At 49.1% G+C, this 17,470-nt stretch overlaps 1 protein-coding gene across 2 annotated transcripts in view; it reads left to right on the plus strand.

The window, feature by feature from the left end:
* The first annotated feature begins 604 nt into the window (after positions 1-604).
* Positions 605-17,470, plus strand: part of PHLPP1 (PH domain and leucine rich repeat protein phosphatase 1) — a 221,767-nt gene continuing 204,901 nt past the window's right edge. Inside the window, exon 1 of one of the 2 annotated variants that reach the window (XM_065932864.1) lies at positions 605-1,871. In XM_065932864.1, coding sequence (XP_065788936.1) covers positions 758-1,871 — 1,114 coding nt within the window. In that variant the 5' untranslated portion in view covers positions 605-757. The remainder of the gene's footprint in view (positions 1,872-17,470) is intronic. The other variant, XM_065932863.1, reaches the window with a different exon arrangement.

Below are 17,470 nucleotides of genomic sequence, written 5' to 3' on the forward strand. Positions count from 1 at the left end.
AGCTGTGGTGAGGGGAAGAGCGAGCGCCCGGACCTCCGTGCCTTCTGGAGTCTGTTCGAGCCCTGTCTCAACCTGCGGGGAAAATGAAAGCCTCTAGGAGCAGGAATGGGCGGGTAACTACAAGTTCACGAACCGAACATGCCCCAGCACCGACTCCAACAGCAGAGGGCACCACACCCACTGTCCCGGGTCCGCGGCGGGCCGCACGGCGGGGCGGCCCTGGCGGACCTCTGGGACTTGTAGTTCGCCACGGTCCTCTCGGGGACTCCCGGCCGCGGCCTGGAACTACAGCTCCCAGGCGGCATCGCGAGCCGCCCGTCTCCCGGCCGCCTCCCAACTCGGGCCCGCGCAGGAAGCCCCCGGACCTGGCCGCGCGGCCCCGCCCCCCGACGCCGTCACGCTTGTTTACCCCGAGGCCCCGCCCCGCGCGCCCGCCCGCGGGGTCGCCGTCACGCGGGCGATGCATATTCATGAGGCGCGCCGCCCGCCGGCCTCCCGCCCGGCTCTCCCAGCGCGCGATTAATATTCAATGAGGCAGGCTCGGCTGCTGGCTCGGCCGCGCGAGGCGAGGGGCGGGCGGGGGGCGGTGGCGGCCGGGCGGGCGCGCGGGATGGAACACCGAGACGCCGACGGAGCGCTCCGAGCCGCCACATAATCGCCTGGAACGGCCGCGCGAACGCCACTGGTGGCGCCGCCGCCCCCCGCTCGCTGTGCGCCCGCCGCCCCCCGAGCCGGGGCCGCGCCGAGCCCCGCCGCCATGGAGCCCGCGGCCGCGGAGACCCGCGCGGAGGGCCGGGCCGCGGCGGGCGGCCCCGGGTCCGCGCTGACCGCGGCGCCGGGCCGGGCGGGAGGCGCGGCTCGTAGGCGGCGGCGCGGCCCGGCGCCCCTGCCCGCTGCTGGCGGGGCCGCCCTGGGGCCCGGCGCCAGCTCGCTGCTGCTGAGGAGAGGCCGGCTGAAGAGGAACGCGTCCGCCGCCGCCGCCCCGCGCCCCGCCGGCCTCCCCGCCCCCGGCCCGGCCGCGGCGCCGCCGTGCTCGCGGAGCCTGGACCGCCGGGCGCTGCTCCCGCGGCCCCGGCAGATGCTGCCGCTGCAGCCGTCGGACCGGGACTGGGTGCGGCACCAGCTCCAGCGCGGCTGCGTGCACGTCCTCGACCGCCACCCGGCCGCCAGCCGCCTGCGCCCGGTGCTCTGCACACTGGACACCACGGCCGGCGAGGTGGCCGCCCGCCTGCTGCAGGCGGGCCCCAGGGCCGGCGGCGTGCTGAAGGTGCCGGGCCGGGGCCCCGCGGGGCCGCCGCCCGGGAGGGCCGCGCTGGCCGCCGTCGGGGGTCCGCCGCCGCGCCGAGCCTCCCGCGCCTGCCCGGCGCCCGCGGACTGCAGCCCGGGCGTCCCGCGGGCCCCGGACGGCGCGGGCCCGGCCCCCGAGCCCGAGAGCGCCAGGCCGAGCCCCGGCGCCGAGGGCGCGTCGGGCCGGCCGGACCCCTACTGCTCGTCGTCGTCCGAGGAGCTGGAGGCTGACCCGGGCCAGCCCCGCCTGCGCGGCCGCTCTTCGGGTGCCTGGCCGCTCTCCCCAGCCGCCTCCCCGCCTCCGCTGACGGCCCCGAGGGACGTCGAGGGCCCGGGCGACGCCGCCCGCGATCGGCCGGCGGAGGAGAGCCCGGGCGGGGACACGGCGGCCGCGGAGAAGGCGCCCCCGCCGCCCACCCTGTACGTGCAGCTGCACGGGGAGACCGCGCGGCGCCTGGAGGCGGACGAGAAGCCGCTGCAGATCCAGAACGACTACCTCTTCCAGCTGGGCTTCGGGGCGCTGTGGAGGGTACAGGAGGAGGGCCTGGACTCGGAGGTCGGCTGCCTCATCCGCTTCTACGCAGGTAAGGCGGTCACCTGCGCCCCGCCGCGCGCGCCCTCGGGGCTCTGTTAGCCCCCTCTCCGCTCGCGCGAATGGCGGGTGGGACCGAGCCGAGCGCTTCCCGCCGCGGGCGCAGAGTCGGCGGCGGGGCCCCGGGTGCACACGCTCCTGAGAGGGGCCCTGCAGCGCTACCGTGACGGTGCCGCCTGCGGGCCGCGGGCCGCGGGGTTTGCGGCCTTTTGAGGCTGTAGGGCAACTTCGTGTGCCGTGAAACCAGCAGAGGAAAAGGACAGCGGGAAACGTTCGGGAGCGCGCGGCCGGCGGCGACCGCCCCGAGCTCAGCCAGGGTCGGCCGGTGCCCTCCGCCTGCTCTCCGTCCTGTCCTTTGCCTACGTAGTCCTCGGTGGAACCCGGCAGCCACGATCCTCTTTAGTGATACTTTTCCTTATCGCTTCTTGGCTTTCTTTCAGTCTCCTCTGCAAGTGTACATCTTGCGTCAGAAGTGGTTTTGGGTATTTCTTTCTCTTGGTTTCTCCCCTTTAACCTTTATAGCCAGAACTGACAATGTGTCTTCCAATAGGGATCACAGTAGGACTTTAAGTGATTGCCGTCTCTCACTGAGTGTGATCTAAAATCCTCTGCATCCTTTTTTCATTTCTAGATTAAAGATCTTAAATTTCTTCATTGGGATAGAATTGATGCATTAGATCAAGTTCTTGACCATGGGTGACTAGTGTTTCTCTTTTAAAGACTTGACTGGTGCTAAATTAGGGAGCTATGGGTCCTGGCTGTATATTTGAGCTAATAAGTTCTTTATGTCCTTTTCCTCTGCTGGTTTGAAGAATTATGTTTTAGTGGTAAGGAATTTTATTTTAAAATAAGGTTAGTGTAATAGTTAAGTTAGGAGTTACATCTTTCCCAGATTTACTAAAGTAGTAAATTATTTCTCCACTTAGGTTGTAGGTGGTGGTGGAAAGAAAATCAAACTTGTAATTGCATTCATCTGTAGCCATTCTTTCCAACTCAATGTTTTTGGTCCACACCTGTGTTCTAGTAGCAGTTTATAGTCAGTCTGAATGAAGACCTGTTTACTCCTACATTGATATATGCAAGACTGGTAGCATTCCTGGTGAGATGTTCCTTTATGTTTAATTAATTTAAGTGGATTTCTGATGGAATTTGGCCTCATAAAGAAAACTGTATTGTAATAGAATAGCATTTGCAGTACCTGAAGATAAAGTCCCACCCGGATGACAAGTCTTTAAAAGTTTATGGTCTAGAAAATAGGTGATTTTTTAATTTTAATTAATGTAGGAGCAACAATTATATTCTCCTCTCTTGTGCCTCATGTGATTTATAAAATACTGTTATTTTATGGAAGCATTAAATGGTAATCATGCTTGGAATGATATTTTGTTAACACGAGAATGGTAAATGCCTGTGTGTGTGTGTAAAGAAGCACGGTCTGTGTTAAGCATATTTTGAACATATTGAACATATTTTGCATGGAGAGATCTCCGCATGCCTCATTTTCCTCATGACCGAATTGCTGGTCATGATAAGTGTCCATGGGAAGGGTTTTAGGTGTCCTACTCATGGCAGTTAAATCTTTGATTCCCCTTGGTTGTCTCTTCAAGTGTGTCTAAAATGTTCTAAGTGGATGATATATAGGTTCATTTGTTGTTTGTTTTTTGCTTTTTGTTTTTAAACTTATCTCCATGTAAAGTTGACAGATTATCTTTCTGGTTAAATCTCAAATTTCTGGTGTGCTCATTTTAATCTTTTTGTTCTGTTGTTCATGAAAAGCAGTCATTGCTACTTCACTCTAAACTTACTTGCTTTGCTGTAGTATGCACAGCGTAAATACATATCCCCCTCCGTGTACACGCTTGTAAAAGTAACTAATAAAATCGGGAAGCCACACACAGCATCCAGCCTATTCTTGAATATGAAGCCTGTATACAGGAGTCCTGGAAGGAAGGAAGGTGCCTGATTGTTATCAAGATGTCTAATTGCACATTTTATACAAAATTGAGTTTATTTTAAGCAAAGTTAATATATCAAACATCTCTGTTGCTATTCATTTACCATAGAACAAAGTTTACCGTAGCATGAGTCCACTTGAAGCTTTGCAAGGAAGTGTAGCTGCTGGTGAACAAAGGGGCTCTGTTATAAGGTGGTCTCGCTTATCACAGGAGCATTGTCAAGACTTCACATGTCAGGGAGGTTTGCATTAAGCTGGGAGGAGATTCCCAGAAATTACGCCTTTGGAATGTAGGGCACCCAACAAGAAAGTGTTACGGAGTAATTCTTTTCCTCAAGAAGAGGAGAATTGACATTTGTTTTACACCAGACCCTTTGAGTGGGTGTTTTGTACCACATTTGCTTTTAGAGTTTTACATGTAACTTTTAAATTTGTTGCTTCCTTTCACTTTGTTTATATGTGTAGTTGGAGTTAAGGATAGACTAGGAAGTTGCCTTTGAAGGCTTTTGAACGTTTTCCTGTATTTAAATTGAGCTCACTACCTGTTGTTTATGTATAGTTTGTCTGTTTATCAGTTGCTTTTTTTGAGAAGTTCTTGTTGAGGGAGAACTTCATTCTCTTGAGGTCACCTTTCAGTTAAATCTTAGTGTTTATAACCTGGCCCAGGTGATTCTCAAATAGGCTTTGGAAGCCATTTGTGGTTGCTTTGAATATTTAAATATTTATTTAGGCAAAGTAAAATGAAAGTCTTTAATGAACTGAAAGGCTTTGGACTCAGGGCTCTTTGTGATTGCAGAGCTGTGATAGAAACTTTAGTTTGAAAATCGTTACTGCTTCTCTCAAGCAGCCATGCTTTTAGCTGACTTAAAATTAGAAAAAAATTAATTGTGGCTTTATCCGAAATAACTTGTGTGAAGTATTAGGTCTGCTAGATACATTAACATTTAATTTCCTTTTAAAATAGCTATCTTAAATTTTACCTGAAAGAGAGTAATTTTAAGTGGAAAAAAAAATTCAAGAATTTATGTTGCTCAACATCAGTAATCAGGGTATGTTTTGGACTCCCTGGGGGCACCTGAGTCATTGATCAAGGGCAGTGTTACAGGGTATTTTTTTACATTTTTGACTCTCTTCTGCCTTTTAGATTTAGTCGTCTCGCCGTTTCAGCTGCAGTTGTGACGGGGGAAGGATGTTGACGGAGCAGAGAGCACACCCGCTGTGGCCGGTGAACCTTGGACCAGACGTTTTTACTGTGACTTTCTGGGGTTGTTCTGGAAAAGGGACGCCTCATCCGCTCTTAGTTTTCTCCCTTTCCTTTTCTGGGAATGATCAAACCTTACATGGTTTCCTATGTGGAAATCAAGAAGGGGTGGTTCAGCATTAAGCTGTAATATTGACGAGCAGTGTCTTGTTACGATAATTACGGCAGCATTGAGTAGCGTGGTATGAACATGTGACACCAGCGTGTGCTTCAGGACTCCTTTTAAGAACAAAGGGTTTAACTTTATTTTTGTTTTTTTTACATTTATATTTTGTACTTGTTTTTGACGTAAAGTGCATGCTGTCTTGTCCTTCGTTAACTGTGGTTTGATAATGTCTATGAATATGTTGGATTTGTTATCTTCAAAAATCTTAGAAGAGCTTTCACATGAATTGTCTCGTGTCCTTTCAGAAACATTAGGGAGGAGTCAGCGTCAGTCCTCTTTTCAGACAGAGAAGCTGATGTGTAAAGAGTTCTGATTCTTGCTTCTGGTTTTTCAGTTCTTGGCAGAGCTAAGAGAGCATGCCCATTCTGTCTTACAATTCATGTCCCTTTCCACGAATTGATGCTGGATCTCTTTATGTTTGGATTTTTAACTTGGTTAAAAGCATTCAGGAAATACGCTATTTTTGCTGGTAATGAGGTGATATTATCCTCTAGTCCCAAGTGGTATTCCTTGTAAAATGTGGACGGTTCTATTTTTATCATGCTGCCTTTAACATAAAGAAGCAAGACTGGACAATAAGGGGACAATACAGAAAGAGTATGAGAGTGTTCCAAGTATCCTGGTGGCAAACAGTCATACGTACATTCAAGTTGGTGTGAAAGACAGCTCACCTGATGCTTCTTGATCCTCTTGCTTGAGCATGCCTCAGTTGTTAAACCGTAAAATTGTCACTGGCTACAGAGTATTAGCACTTGATCTTCATGAAAAGTGGATAAGTTTTGAAGATGGCGGTGTGACACTTCAGTTCTTTGAAAACACAGCTTTACTTGTGAGTATCAGAAATAGCTGTCATGAAAGATGGGCCCAGATCTCTTATTTGAGGCAAACTTGTTTGTACTTTAGTGCCCAGTGGTGCTTTATGCAGGCCGCTCTGCTGTTCAATTTCTGTGATTTCTGTATTATATGGGGCTAGAGAGTGAGTACTCTCCCTAAATTTCATAGTCATTTCTAAAACGGTGTGTTTTGTTTGTTTGTTTGTTTTTAACACTCATTGAAATAATTGTAGGGAAAGGAGTGTAAATAAGTTTATGAAGTTTCTTTTCTGTATCTGTAACATTGTTAAATGATGGGTTATCCCAAGATTCTTATTTTTAAAGTGTAAGGTGTTTTATTTTCTTGTTCTCTTTCTTTATAGAATGCTGAATTTGATTTCTTGGTAACTTAGCTTTTATTGAGCTTGTGTATGATCCAAGGCTCGTATAATACTTGGTACTTCAGTTTAAACATTGAGTTGAATCTGTGGAATTTTGTGAAGCAGCTGATGGTGTGTGTTCTGAATCTTTGGCCTTCCTTCCTGTTACCCAGGGCTTGTGTTAAATACACACACACATCTCTCCAGGACACAGCCCTCTCCCAGGACACACGTCCACACCCGCACACCTCTACCTACCCCCAGGGCAGGAGATTGTACATGTGCTTTTCTGTTAATACCTTCACGTGAATAAAGCTATATGTGGATTTTGAGATTCTCTCTCAAAGTTTTCTTAAGGGTTAGCAGGTGTGCCCACCTCCTTTTCACAGGCATCTCTTACCTCAACTCTGAGATGAATTTAATGAGGCATCTATTGAATGAGGTGTCTCAGATTTAATGATTTGATTGTGTGCCCGGGTTGAATACGGTTGAATCTACCTGGACAGGAGAAGGTTTAATTGTGCTGTGACAGTTGAGAGATTCTGAAGCCACTCAGTAGAAAAGCCTTTTCTTTAAAGATGCTGACATTTTGAAAAAGAGAAAGAAATGTTATTAAAATGTCCAAAATAGTCTGGGTAAATGAAACCTTTTTTGTTTTTTTTTTTAACCCCTGAAAGTCTCACCTTCTAAAACCTCCTCTACCCCAGGCTTCAGGGACAACACTGGTGACAAGAGGTTTTGAGTCTGGCTTCCTGTCCCTCTGCTTCTTGGGCAGACTTTTTTTTATACTTTCCTTTGGTTTTCTAAAGATAGTAGAGTTAAAATAAAACCAAAGAACACTGACCGTGTAGATTCTTTAGATGTATTAGCTGCTTATAACCTAAGTCTCTGTGACTGGTTGTTATGAAACTTCCTCTCTAGGCTTTGGAAATTTTTCATAAATTGAAATTCCAGGGCCTGGAAAAAATAGACTTTAATGGTAGTTTGATTAAAGAACATTAGGATATTTGGTTAACTACGAAATAGCAGCTCTTTCAAGTTACGTGATAATTGTACTTTAGAATCAAGAATAGTAATGGTTACCGGATTACTGAAGGGTAATTACATGTCAATTTAGAGGTGGAATGGTTTTGTTTTATATATAAAATATATGCCTGGTATGCCTTTTAGTTTGTTAAATGAAGCAAAGCATAACCATCCCTAATGCCACATTAATGCCGAAATGTTTCCCTGTTGTATTTTTACACTTGAGATTGCTTTACTGCATTGTAAAATGTATTAATGATAAAGTGTTTTGCTAAGGTGTAAGTCCAGTGACATGAGAGTTTGGGACTTAGAAGTTATATTGGAGTGAAATATTTTGGTTATACATTACACGTATTTTGTAAGTTTATAGATGTCGATACTTTAGCAAAACGCAAAAAAAATCCAGAATTTAGGAAAAAAGCTGTTTGTTTGACGGTGTCAGGCCTTCGTTGTGGCACAGGAGATGTTTATCACATCATGTGACATCTCTTGGTCGGCATGCGGGCTGAGCTGCCCTGTGGCATGTGGGATCTTAGTTCCCTCTCCGGGATCAAACCCCTGTCTGCTATATTGCAGAGCAGGTTCTTAACCACTGGATCACCAAGGAAGTCCCCCCAGATCCAGAATTTCTGACATGTATTTTCTGAAATGAAGCTTGTTATAGGAAATTAGCCTCCTTTCCAGTTAAGTGAAAGCATTTGGTTGATAATTGAATAAAATTTGAAATAATTTTGTTTTGGACCATGTCAATAATGATTGGGAAAAAAACATCTAGAACTTCGAGGTAGTTTGAATTGGTTGATTTGTGTCTCCCTCCCCGCCCCACGTTCTTTTCAAGCAGGAAGAACTTTGTGCTTGTTGGTGCCTCGTTCTGCTGGCGTGTACAGCTGATGAAGAGCAGGTGGAGAGTGTATTTTTTCATGTGTCTACCTCCATTAGTAATATGTTAGAATGTTTGAGTTTTCTTTCAGATACCAGGCATGCTTTTAAGTACAGCGAGAGAAAGTACGAACTGTACTTGTTTCCACTGCCTATTTAATACTTGTCTGGGTTTTACAGTCAGCTTACTCCTGACACATGGTCCAAAGAGTGCGATTTTATGCACAGAACCAGTTTTTGACTTTTATTGTCATGTATGAGAAATACATACTTAAGGAGTTCTTTCTTTGTTTCTAATCATATACTGGGAGAGCTTTTTGGCTATAACGGGCTTCCCCCGTGGCTCAGACGGTAAAGAGTCTGCCTGCAGTGTGGGAGACTCAGGTTCAATCTCTGGGTTGGGAAGATCCTCTGGAGAAGGGAATGGGTACCCACTCCAGTCTTCCTGCCTGGAGAATTACATGGACGGAGGAGCCTGGAGGAGCTTGGCAGGCCACAGTCCGTGGGGTTGCAGAGAGTCGGACACGGCTGAGCGGCTGACACTGCTCGCACTGGAATGGGGCCAACATCTTAGGGCTTTGACGTTTGGCCGCTGTGACCTGAGGTGGGGTCTGTAGTTTAAAGAAAGGAGCGGGGAAGCTCGGTGTGCCTGTGGGCGTCCGTTTTAACCTGCCCTGGGCTCTGAGCTCCTCCTCAGTAGAATGATGAGCTTGGGGTAGAGTACGGGTAAGATCTCTTCCAGCTCCTAATGTCCCGGGGCTCCGTTGGAGGGTCTGGTCTTCAGATTAGAAGGACTAAACGTTGTCATTGTTTTAAGTTTTCTAAGACCTACCTTGTGGGTTTAAAAACAACTGAACCCCCTGCCTTTTGTCATGGAGAAAGGAACATCCTTGGACCTAATACAGTCAGCCTGAGGTTGCCAGCCCAAGCAGATACCTTTCTGGAGTAGATCAGGACCAGTGACGGAGCAGATGGCGTGGGGTCGCCCGCTCCCTGCCAGCCTTGTCTCCAAGTAGGAGGTAGGAGCACGCTGCTGCTGCTAAGTGACCGACTCTGTGCGACCCCACGGACGGCAGCCCACCCACCAGGTCCCCCGTCCCTGGGATTCTCCAGGCAAGAGCACTGCAGTGGGCTGCCATTTCCTTCTCCAATGCAGGAAAGTGACAAGTGAAAGTGAAGTCGCTCAGTCGTGTCTGACTCTTAGCGACCCCATGGGCTGCAGCCCACCAGGCTCCTCGGTCCGTGGGATTGTCCAGGCAAGAGCACTGGAGTGGGGTGCCATTGCCTTCTCCAGGAGCATAGGAGACACTCCAATCCTGAGTCCAGGTTTTATATGGCAGTCACTCTGTGGAGTCCGTTCATTCCTCAGGGACGACTGTTCCTCTTTTACTGTTGGAGAGGGAACTTACGTACGACGGGTAAAAACACACGCGTCTGGCCTGTGTCCTCTAGATCCGAAACGGGGGGCGTTTCTCTGGATCGTCTCTGAGGGAGCCGATGTGCAGGTTTATGTAATAAACGGAGTCTCTCCTTGGGGGAGAAGTGAGCACCCTGGGGTTGGGCGAGGCGTGTACTATTCCTTACACACGTGACATGATACACGCGCACACGTTCTCCATTGAGTGTGGAGGGGGGAAGTAATGGGAGGTGGTGGGTATAATTGTGGGTTGAAGGGCGCGGGTGGGGTAAATAGTCTTGGGGGGGGAAATCTCCGTTTGAAAAATGACCGTTCTTAATTGTGTAGATCTTCTCCCCCATGCTTTAGTTGGTGACTTACTTCTCTTGTGACCGGCATTTTCCTTGTCCCTGTTGTGGTCGATGCCTGCGTTGCTCCTCCCGACTTACAGGTCTGTTTCCGGGGGGCATAGCTGGGAGACAGCCTTGGTTTGCAAGTCGCTCTTTTCTTCATCTGTTGGCGCTTTTGTGTCCGTCTTCCTCTAGGTGTTCAGGCTTCTGTGTCATGCGTAGGAAGGCCTCCCCATCCCAAGATTTAAGAGAGGTGGGCAGATTTAAAATAAATTTCCCATATTTTCCTGTGGTATTTTATAGTTTTGTTTATTTCAGCCTATGTTGTTTAAGAGAGGAAGCAGGAAGCATGTTTCACTGGATAATCGAGTGTTTCTCAGTGACTTAGACTGGCACCTTTCCTCAGTTTGTGTCTTTGTTTTTTAACTGATAGACATTTGTATCATTCTTAGGATGTGCTAGGCACTGTTAAGTGCTTTGTAAATATGAGCTCGTTTAATCCTCATAACAACCCGGTGAGGCAGACGGTGTTACCCCCGGAGGGTTACAGGTAGACCCAGTTACTGGAGCAGTTGATATAGTACTCTGGGTTTGCCAAGCCAGCAGCTTCCCAGGTGGTGCTAGTGGCAAAGAACCCATCTGCCAGTGAGACAGAAGAGACGCGGGTTCGATCTCTGGGTGGGGAAGATCTCCTGGAGGAGGGCATGGCTACCCACTCTCAGTGTTCTTGCCTGGAGAATCACATGGACAGAGGAGCCCGCTGGGCTACAGAGTCGGAGTCGCAAGAGTCAGACTTGTCTGAAGCGACTCAGCACTCAGCAGTGTGTAACAGCCTGACTTGCTGAATGTGAAAACCTTGTCCTTAACGACCTTCGGGGGCCAGTTGGAGCAGGTCAGCATTTGGGGAGCGTGCACTCTGAGGCAGTTGGAGCTGAGACCTGCGTTCTGACCGTGGCCCTGACCCCGGAGCTCTGGCTCCCTCTTTCCTGTTTTGTGGAGGCAGGTAACGACCTTGAGCCACATGGGGTCATTAAGATCAAATGGGGTGAGGCAAGTACCTAGGACAGCAGGACCGGTATCACCCAGGCCCTGGGTCTGAGGCTGAAGGAGCCCTGATGGAGGAACCAAGAGCTGGACTTGACCGCCGGTGCCTCCTTTCTTGATGCAAGGCCTGCGAGGAACCCTTTAATCTCCTTAAGCCTCATTTATTAGAGAGAGAAGAGGTGGTGAAAAAAATCTGTCTCAGAGCCCTTCCTGAGGTTCAGATTTGAGATGGAAGTGCTTTGTAAACTGTGAGATGTTCTACAGATTTAGTTTGGTGCTGTTATTTTTAGCACTAGTAAATTGCCACAAGTGTTAATTAGAGGTAATTAGGGCTCATTAAGGAAGATGGTCTATGCTATTGCTCAGTGACACGGGCAGACTGTACACTTTCACTCATTCATTTAGTCCCATAATTACTATGAGTATCTACCATGTCAAATGTATTTTTGATTCACAGATAACTAATTTTAATTTTCTAGGATCCCTTGAAATACTTGTAGATCTGAGGGCATGTTTGTGGAAACAAGTGAGCCAGTGTTTAGAAAACAAAGGTGGAAAATATTCTGATAGAGGCAGTGGCTCACCCCGTGACTGTTGTCACGGGGACGGACAGGCCCCTGACCCCACTTGTGTGACCCAGGAGGCCCGTGAACCGTCGTGAAGGACCAGAGGGGGCAGACTCTGCCATCACTCTGGACTCGTGAACTGTTTGCAGAAGTACCCAGTGACTAGTAGATCAAGGTCTAGTCAGACTAAGTTTAGGGTTAGTCATTCCAGGTGGATTCTTTAAGACTTACCAGTCCTTTTTACCAAGTCCTTTACTTAACCACATGCTTCACTGGGTATCATCGTTTGTGAGGATCTAAGTTCTGGGTTAAGCAAATGTTAATTTTGCTTTCTTGAAAAGGCAAATACGCATATGCTCAGGGTTGCCCTGAAGTCGGCCAGGGGCCTCCAGAACTCTGGAAAGTCCGTCTCTTCTTTCTTTCTGTAAGGCCTGTGAGGGTTTTGCTTTCTTCTGATTTATGAAGTTTATGGGAGATGCTGTCTTTATCTTTCAGAATGAGACATTTCCTTTTAGTTTAATGTCATGGAGACCATATTAATGTAAAATTTGGAAGATGTGGAGTTGGTCATAACCTGAGGGTATTATCCTTAACTTTGCCCACCTACTGTCTGAATTGTCATTGGAGGAGGAATTTTTTAAAAACCTCTTAAGTGGACTAGGAGGAAACACAACTCTTAAGTGTTCACATAGGCAAAAACAACTGTTTTATCCATGGCTATAAAATCCGTACTACACTTAATGGTAAATTAAGTCTTCACTAATGGTCTGTTACAAATTTAAGTGGAAGACAAAATGTCTCCGTGAAACATTGTCTCATGTAGTAAAGTGAGTGATGACACTAGAAAGAGTCTTTATTGTTTTTTTATGTTCTAAAAGTGTGATAAACACCCTGTTTTTTTTTTTTTTAGTTATGCAGATCCTGGTTGATTAAGATAAGTCATGCTTCTGATTAAAATGAAAATACTTGTAATTCAGACTAATCAACATTCAGGTTAATTCCCTGCAAGTGTGTGTTTTCCACTGTCGGTTGCACCTTTCTGTCCTCCGTGACAAGTTTTTAGAGACCTCAGTTAACTCATTAGAAGAGTATCAACACCCGACAAACTGATTTTTATGGGGGATGTTAACAGAAGTGTTGGCATCAGTGTAATTATAAGGGGAATAGTTACTATTTGCCCTTGTGATTGTAGACACTAAAATTCTCTTGTCAGTCAGGTCAAGCACTCAGTCGTGTCTGCCTCTTTTGCGACCCCATGGACTGCAGCACGCCAGCCCTCCCTGTCCCATCACCAACTCCTGGAGTTTGCTTAAAGTCATTTCCATCGAGTCAATGATGCCATCCAACCATCTCATCCTCTGTTATTCCCTTCTCCTCCTGCCCTCAGTCTTTCCCAGCATCAGGGTCTTTTCAAATGAGCCAGTTCTTCGCACCAGGTGGCCACAGTGTTGGAGCTTCAGGCTCACTTGTAACTAAGTCCTAAGAAGAGCTTGATGTTTCTAACCAGAACCTGAGCAGTACTGTCTCTCTGATAAATTGTTGTTGTTATGCAGCCGCTGAGTGGTGTCCGACTCTTTGTGACCGCCCTGGACCGTTGCCCACCAGGCTCCTCTGTGGGATTTTCCAGGCAAGAATACTGGAGTAGGTTGCCATTCTCTTCTCCAGGGGTCTTTCCCACCCAGGGATCGAACCCGAGTCTGCACCATTGGCAGATGGATTCTTTGAGGTAAATACACAGGTACACATTGATAAATGCACAGAGACAAGTTTTATAAACCTGTGTGTTGGGACTGCTAAAGGAGTGATGTCACTGTGAAGACACCACATCAGGGCCCATTTCTGAGGGCAGGGATCCTCTTGTAGTCACTACTCTTGGAATGCTGGTTTTTTTGTTTTTGTTTTTTTAATCTCAGGTTGACTTGAAGCTGCTAATAGCGAATTGGGAAGTCTCATTGCTTCCTACTTCCATACCTGTTCATGAGGTCTCCCACCCCAGCTCCCAGCGAGACAAAGCTGTCAGTAGCCTCATGGTTCTGAGAAACTGATAGATTACCCAAGCAATATTGATCTCTAGATAATAGTGATGGATACAGGGAGATGGTGGTGATCATTTATCTTTAAGGTACTTTCATAAGTACAACTGTATATAGCCCCTTGCACAGTATGTTCTTCATCTTTTAGAAACATTTGTAGTGTTGGACTAAACCAGCTTGTCTGTAGATGGTTACTATTAATCATTCAGAATCTGGCGAACGTGATCATTGATAATTCCTGTTAGGGACTAGCTTTGCCAAGCTTCACGGGTGAAAAATGAGTGACAGCGTCTTGAATATTCCAGGGAGGGCCTAGGACGAGAGCGCTGGAAGGGACCGGGGTGTCTGGTCCAGTCTCTTTGCTAGTGTAGAAGCCCGCACTTACCCCGTCGGGACTGACGGGCGTCTGGCTCCTGCTGCTCGCCTGCTTGCTGCGGGTGGAGATGGTGCTCCCTGAGTGTGAGCTGTGGAGCGGCAGCAGCAGCTTCTCCCGGGAAGGGGGGAAATGCAGACGCTCAGGCCCACCTCAGACCTTCTGAAAAATCGGCCTTTTCACAGAATCCCCGGGCGATGCGTTTGCACAGTGCAGTTTAAGAAGTGCCAGTGCTGGGTGAATTTCGAGTGGCAGAGATTGGACGTGGAGGAGGGAAGCCGCTGGGAGCTTGCGTGGTTCGGGAGATGCTGAGGGCTGGGACTGAGCAGTGGAGGGAGCAGATGCATGGGCTCAGTAGCTGACGTAGAAGCGCAGACGTGATGCCTTTGCCCTTTGATAAGAGGGTGTGGGTCAGTTCCTGAAAGTAGGAAGCAAAAGGTTCGTGTGGGGGTTTCACTAATTAATTCCGTCAAACTGGAGGATTAGGACTCTAGTTGGGAGTTGGTGATATGAGAATGAATGAAGATGTGTCTCCTGCTCTTCGTATTTAAATATTTTGCAGCTGAGGATGAATTTTGCTGAGGACGAGTTTGAAATGGTAGCACACTTTAAGCTGACAGTAGTCGTGTGTTCAGCTGGCAAATGGACTTGGCTCACCACCCAGCTTCCAGATCTCAGTGGGTCCTTTTGCTTTCTGCTGTTTTTCATATGTATGGTAACTCTCAGGGAGGTGATATAAACCTTTTTTATTTACCTGGCTTTCTGGTAAGAGCTCCTTTTCCATACTCAGTAAATGCTGGTGGGGCTGTGGCCCTGGATGGAAGGGAAGAGGTCTAAAAAGAGTGTTTCTGTTAAAGTTTTTTGAAGCTCTCAGGATGAATGCCTTTTGAATTCTGAGGCTTTCCTGTCTGGGGTGTGGATGGGGGGACATAAACAATTAGCATAAGCAATTATGTAATTTGCATAAACAAGTCCAATAAAACTTGAACTGCCTTAACGAAAGCCTTGCTGAGTGCCAAGGGGACCCAGAAGGCAGACAAAGCTGTTCTCCCTGGAATGCTCCGGGAAGACTTCCTGAGGACCCCTTGTGTGATCGGGACCAGCCCTGCGTGAAACAGGCGTGTGGGAGCCAGAGCCCAGTGGGAGGGTGGGGTGTGCGGGAGGGGAGGCTGGTGGGGGGTGTTAGAGGGTGAGCGGGGGCAGGGGAGAGGTGGGGGGAGGCTGGGCCGCTGGAGAAAAGCCCCCAGGTGAGGGCGTGGTGAGTGGTGGGAGCACAGCCTCAGCGCGGAGATGGGGGGCCAGGAGCTGTGTCTCGGGCGAGGAACTGCAGGGCCTTCCTCACCTGGCGGCCAGTTGCAGGGAGGCCTGGAGGGAGACCAGAGCCTGGGAGACGGCCTCGGGGCGTTTAGCGTGTGTTAGCCAGCCAGCCGTGTTTCACTCTCTGCCACCCCTTGGACTGTAGCCCACCAGGCTCCTCTGTCCATAGAATTCTCCAGCATTTAATCAACACTTAAAGCACTCCATTAAAGCTAAGTTCCAAAGAAGGCATGGCCTTGCTTCAAGTAGTTCAGCCCAGTAGGAGAAAAAGAATTGATTACAATGGAGAGTCACCTCCTTTTGAGGTTTGTACAGTGTGGTTTTTACCAGGCAGGGAGTTAATCAGCTTGGCTGCAGCTGGGGCAGGTGGGAGATGGTTATGAATATTAGAGCAGAACTGCAGGTGTGGGGATTGTTTGGAATGTAGAATTCTAGGGTCTTACTGAATGATTGTGTGTTGGGGAGAGAGAGTAGTGCAGGGTTTGCTGTTCGCTCCTGGCGCCGTCTGCGTGTCTTCTGGTCGGGAATGTGCCGCTGTGCCCTGCGCCGGGTGTCGCGTGAACTGAGCCGCAGGCCTCACACCCTGGGTCGGGGGGACGGGGAGGTCCCTGGTTTGGGTGACTCCCATCCCCTCACCAACATGCAGAAGAGAGGAGAGGGAATTGGCTGTAGGGTGAGGGAGAGAGTTGGTGAATTCGATTTGGGTTGTGTTAGGTGTAAGGTACCTGGACGACAGCCAGGTGTGTCTGAAGTGCTCGGGGATTGCCACGTGTAGGTAGTTGGTACCGTCCTTGTGTCGAATGAAACTGCTCGGTCAGATGGGCGGAGGGAGGAGAGGGCTGTGGAAGCAGCTCCGAGGAGTGCCTGTTTAAAAAGCAGCGTGGTGGACGCTGATGCGTGGAAGAATTCAGATGTGGAGAGAGACGGCATGTGTACGAAGGTTGGTCACCAGCCAGCGTGCAGTTTTGGCGGGAGATAATGCTGGTTGTTACCTTTCAGGGGGACACTGATGGAAAGGGGCTCAAGCCATCTGCTGTTGATGATGTTCTCTGCATTTTTCTGGGTTTTATTTTCCTGGGTATATGCGCATACGGAGGTGTATTATGTGTGCTTTACCAGATGTAAGCTATCCCTCAGGAGAAAGAAGAGATGTGGTTCTGAAGGTGGAAACCTGAACAGTGAGCCGCATCCTCAAAGGGGAGCGAGAGGAAGGAGCTGGCTGACTGGAGAGGGGAGTGAACAAGCGAAAGTCCTGGGAGAAGGAAGATGGGGACGCGTGAGCCCTCTGGAGTTCACCGCGGGCAGGACGAGGCCCGCCTGTTCCCCGAGACTGTTAGGAAGGACAGGCCGAGACACAGGCCCACCGCGACGTTCAGGAGGTCGGGCCTCAGTTTCCCTGCTGAGAAGGGGAGGAGAGTCAAGTCTCAGTGTTTGCTCTAATGGGCTTTTTCTTGAGTGATCAGTCAGCTAATCATCGATCATGCCGCTTTGGGGAACTTAGGACTGGGGTTTCCGTCTCCACTGAATTTTCTGTAGGGCGATCCTTTCTTGACTGTCCTAAGGCACCTGCATCTTACTGCGTGCGGTCGGAGGGAAGGGGTAAACCAGAGGTGGAGACGATTGCGGCCGGGCTTGCGGCGGCTGTGCTTGCATCGGGCGGTGCGTCAGTGGCCCGGTGCTTCCCTCCCCATCTCCAAGTGTGTCTTTAGGCAGCCATGGGCCGCTGCGGTGGGGGTGAATGGATGTGCAGACATGTCAAAAACCTTCAGGAACGCTCTGACGACGCTGGGGTCATACCTTCCATGAGCTTCTGTTTCCTTGCTGTTTAAAAACCACTTAGGGAGTAGTGACAGTCCTGCGATGGTTTCTTTTGTTTTCTCATGACAAACCAACGACGCCTGCAGATGTGAAGGCTGGTTCTGGAGAATGTGCTTTCCATTCCTAGGTCGTCAGAGTAACTTGTGACTTGAATCTGTTTATAAAGTGAGCATGAAGACATGATAAATGATAAGTTTAGATAGATACAAGTCAGAT

The sequence above is a fragment of the Muntiacus reevesi genome, chromosome 4, assembly GCF_963930625.1.
Source record: "Muntiacus reevesi chromosome 4, mMunRee1.1, whole genome shotgun sequence".
NCBI lineage: Eukaryota > Metazoa > Chordata > Mammalia > Artiodactyla > Cervidae > Muntiacus > Muntiacus reevesi.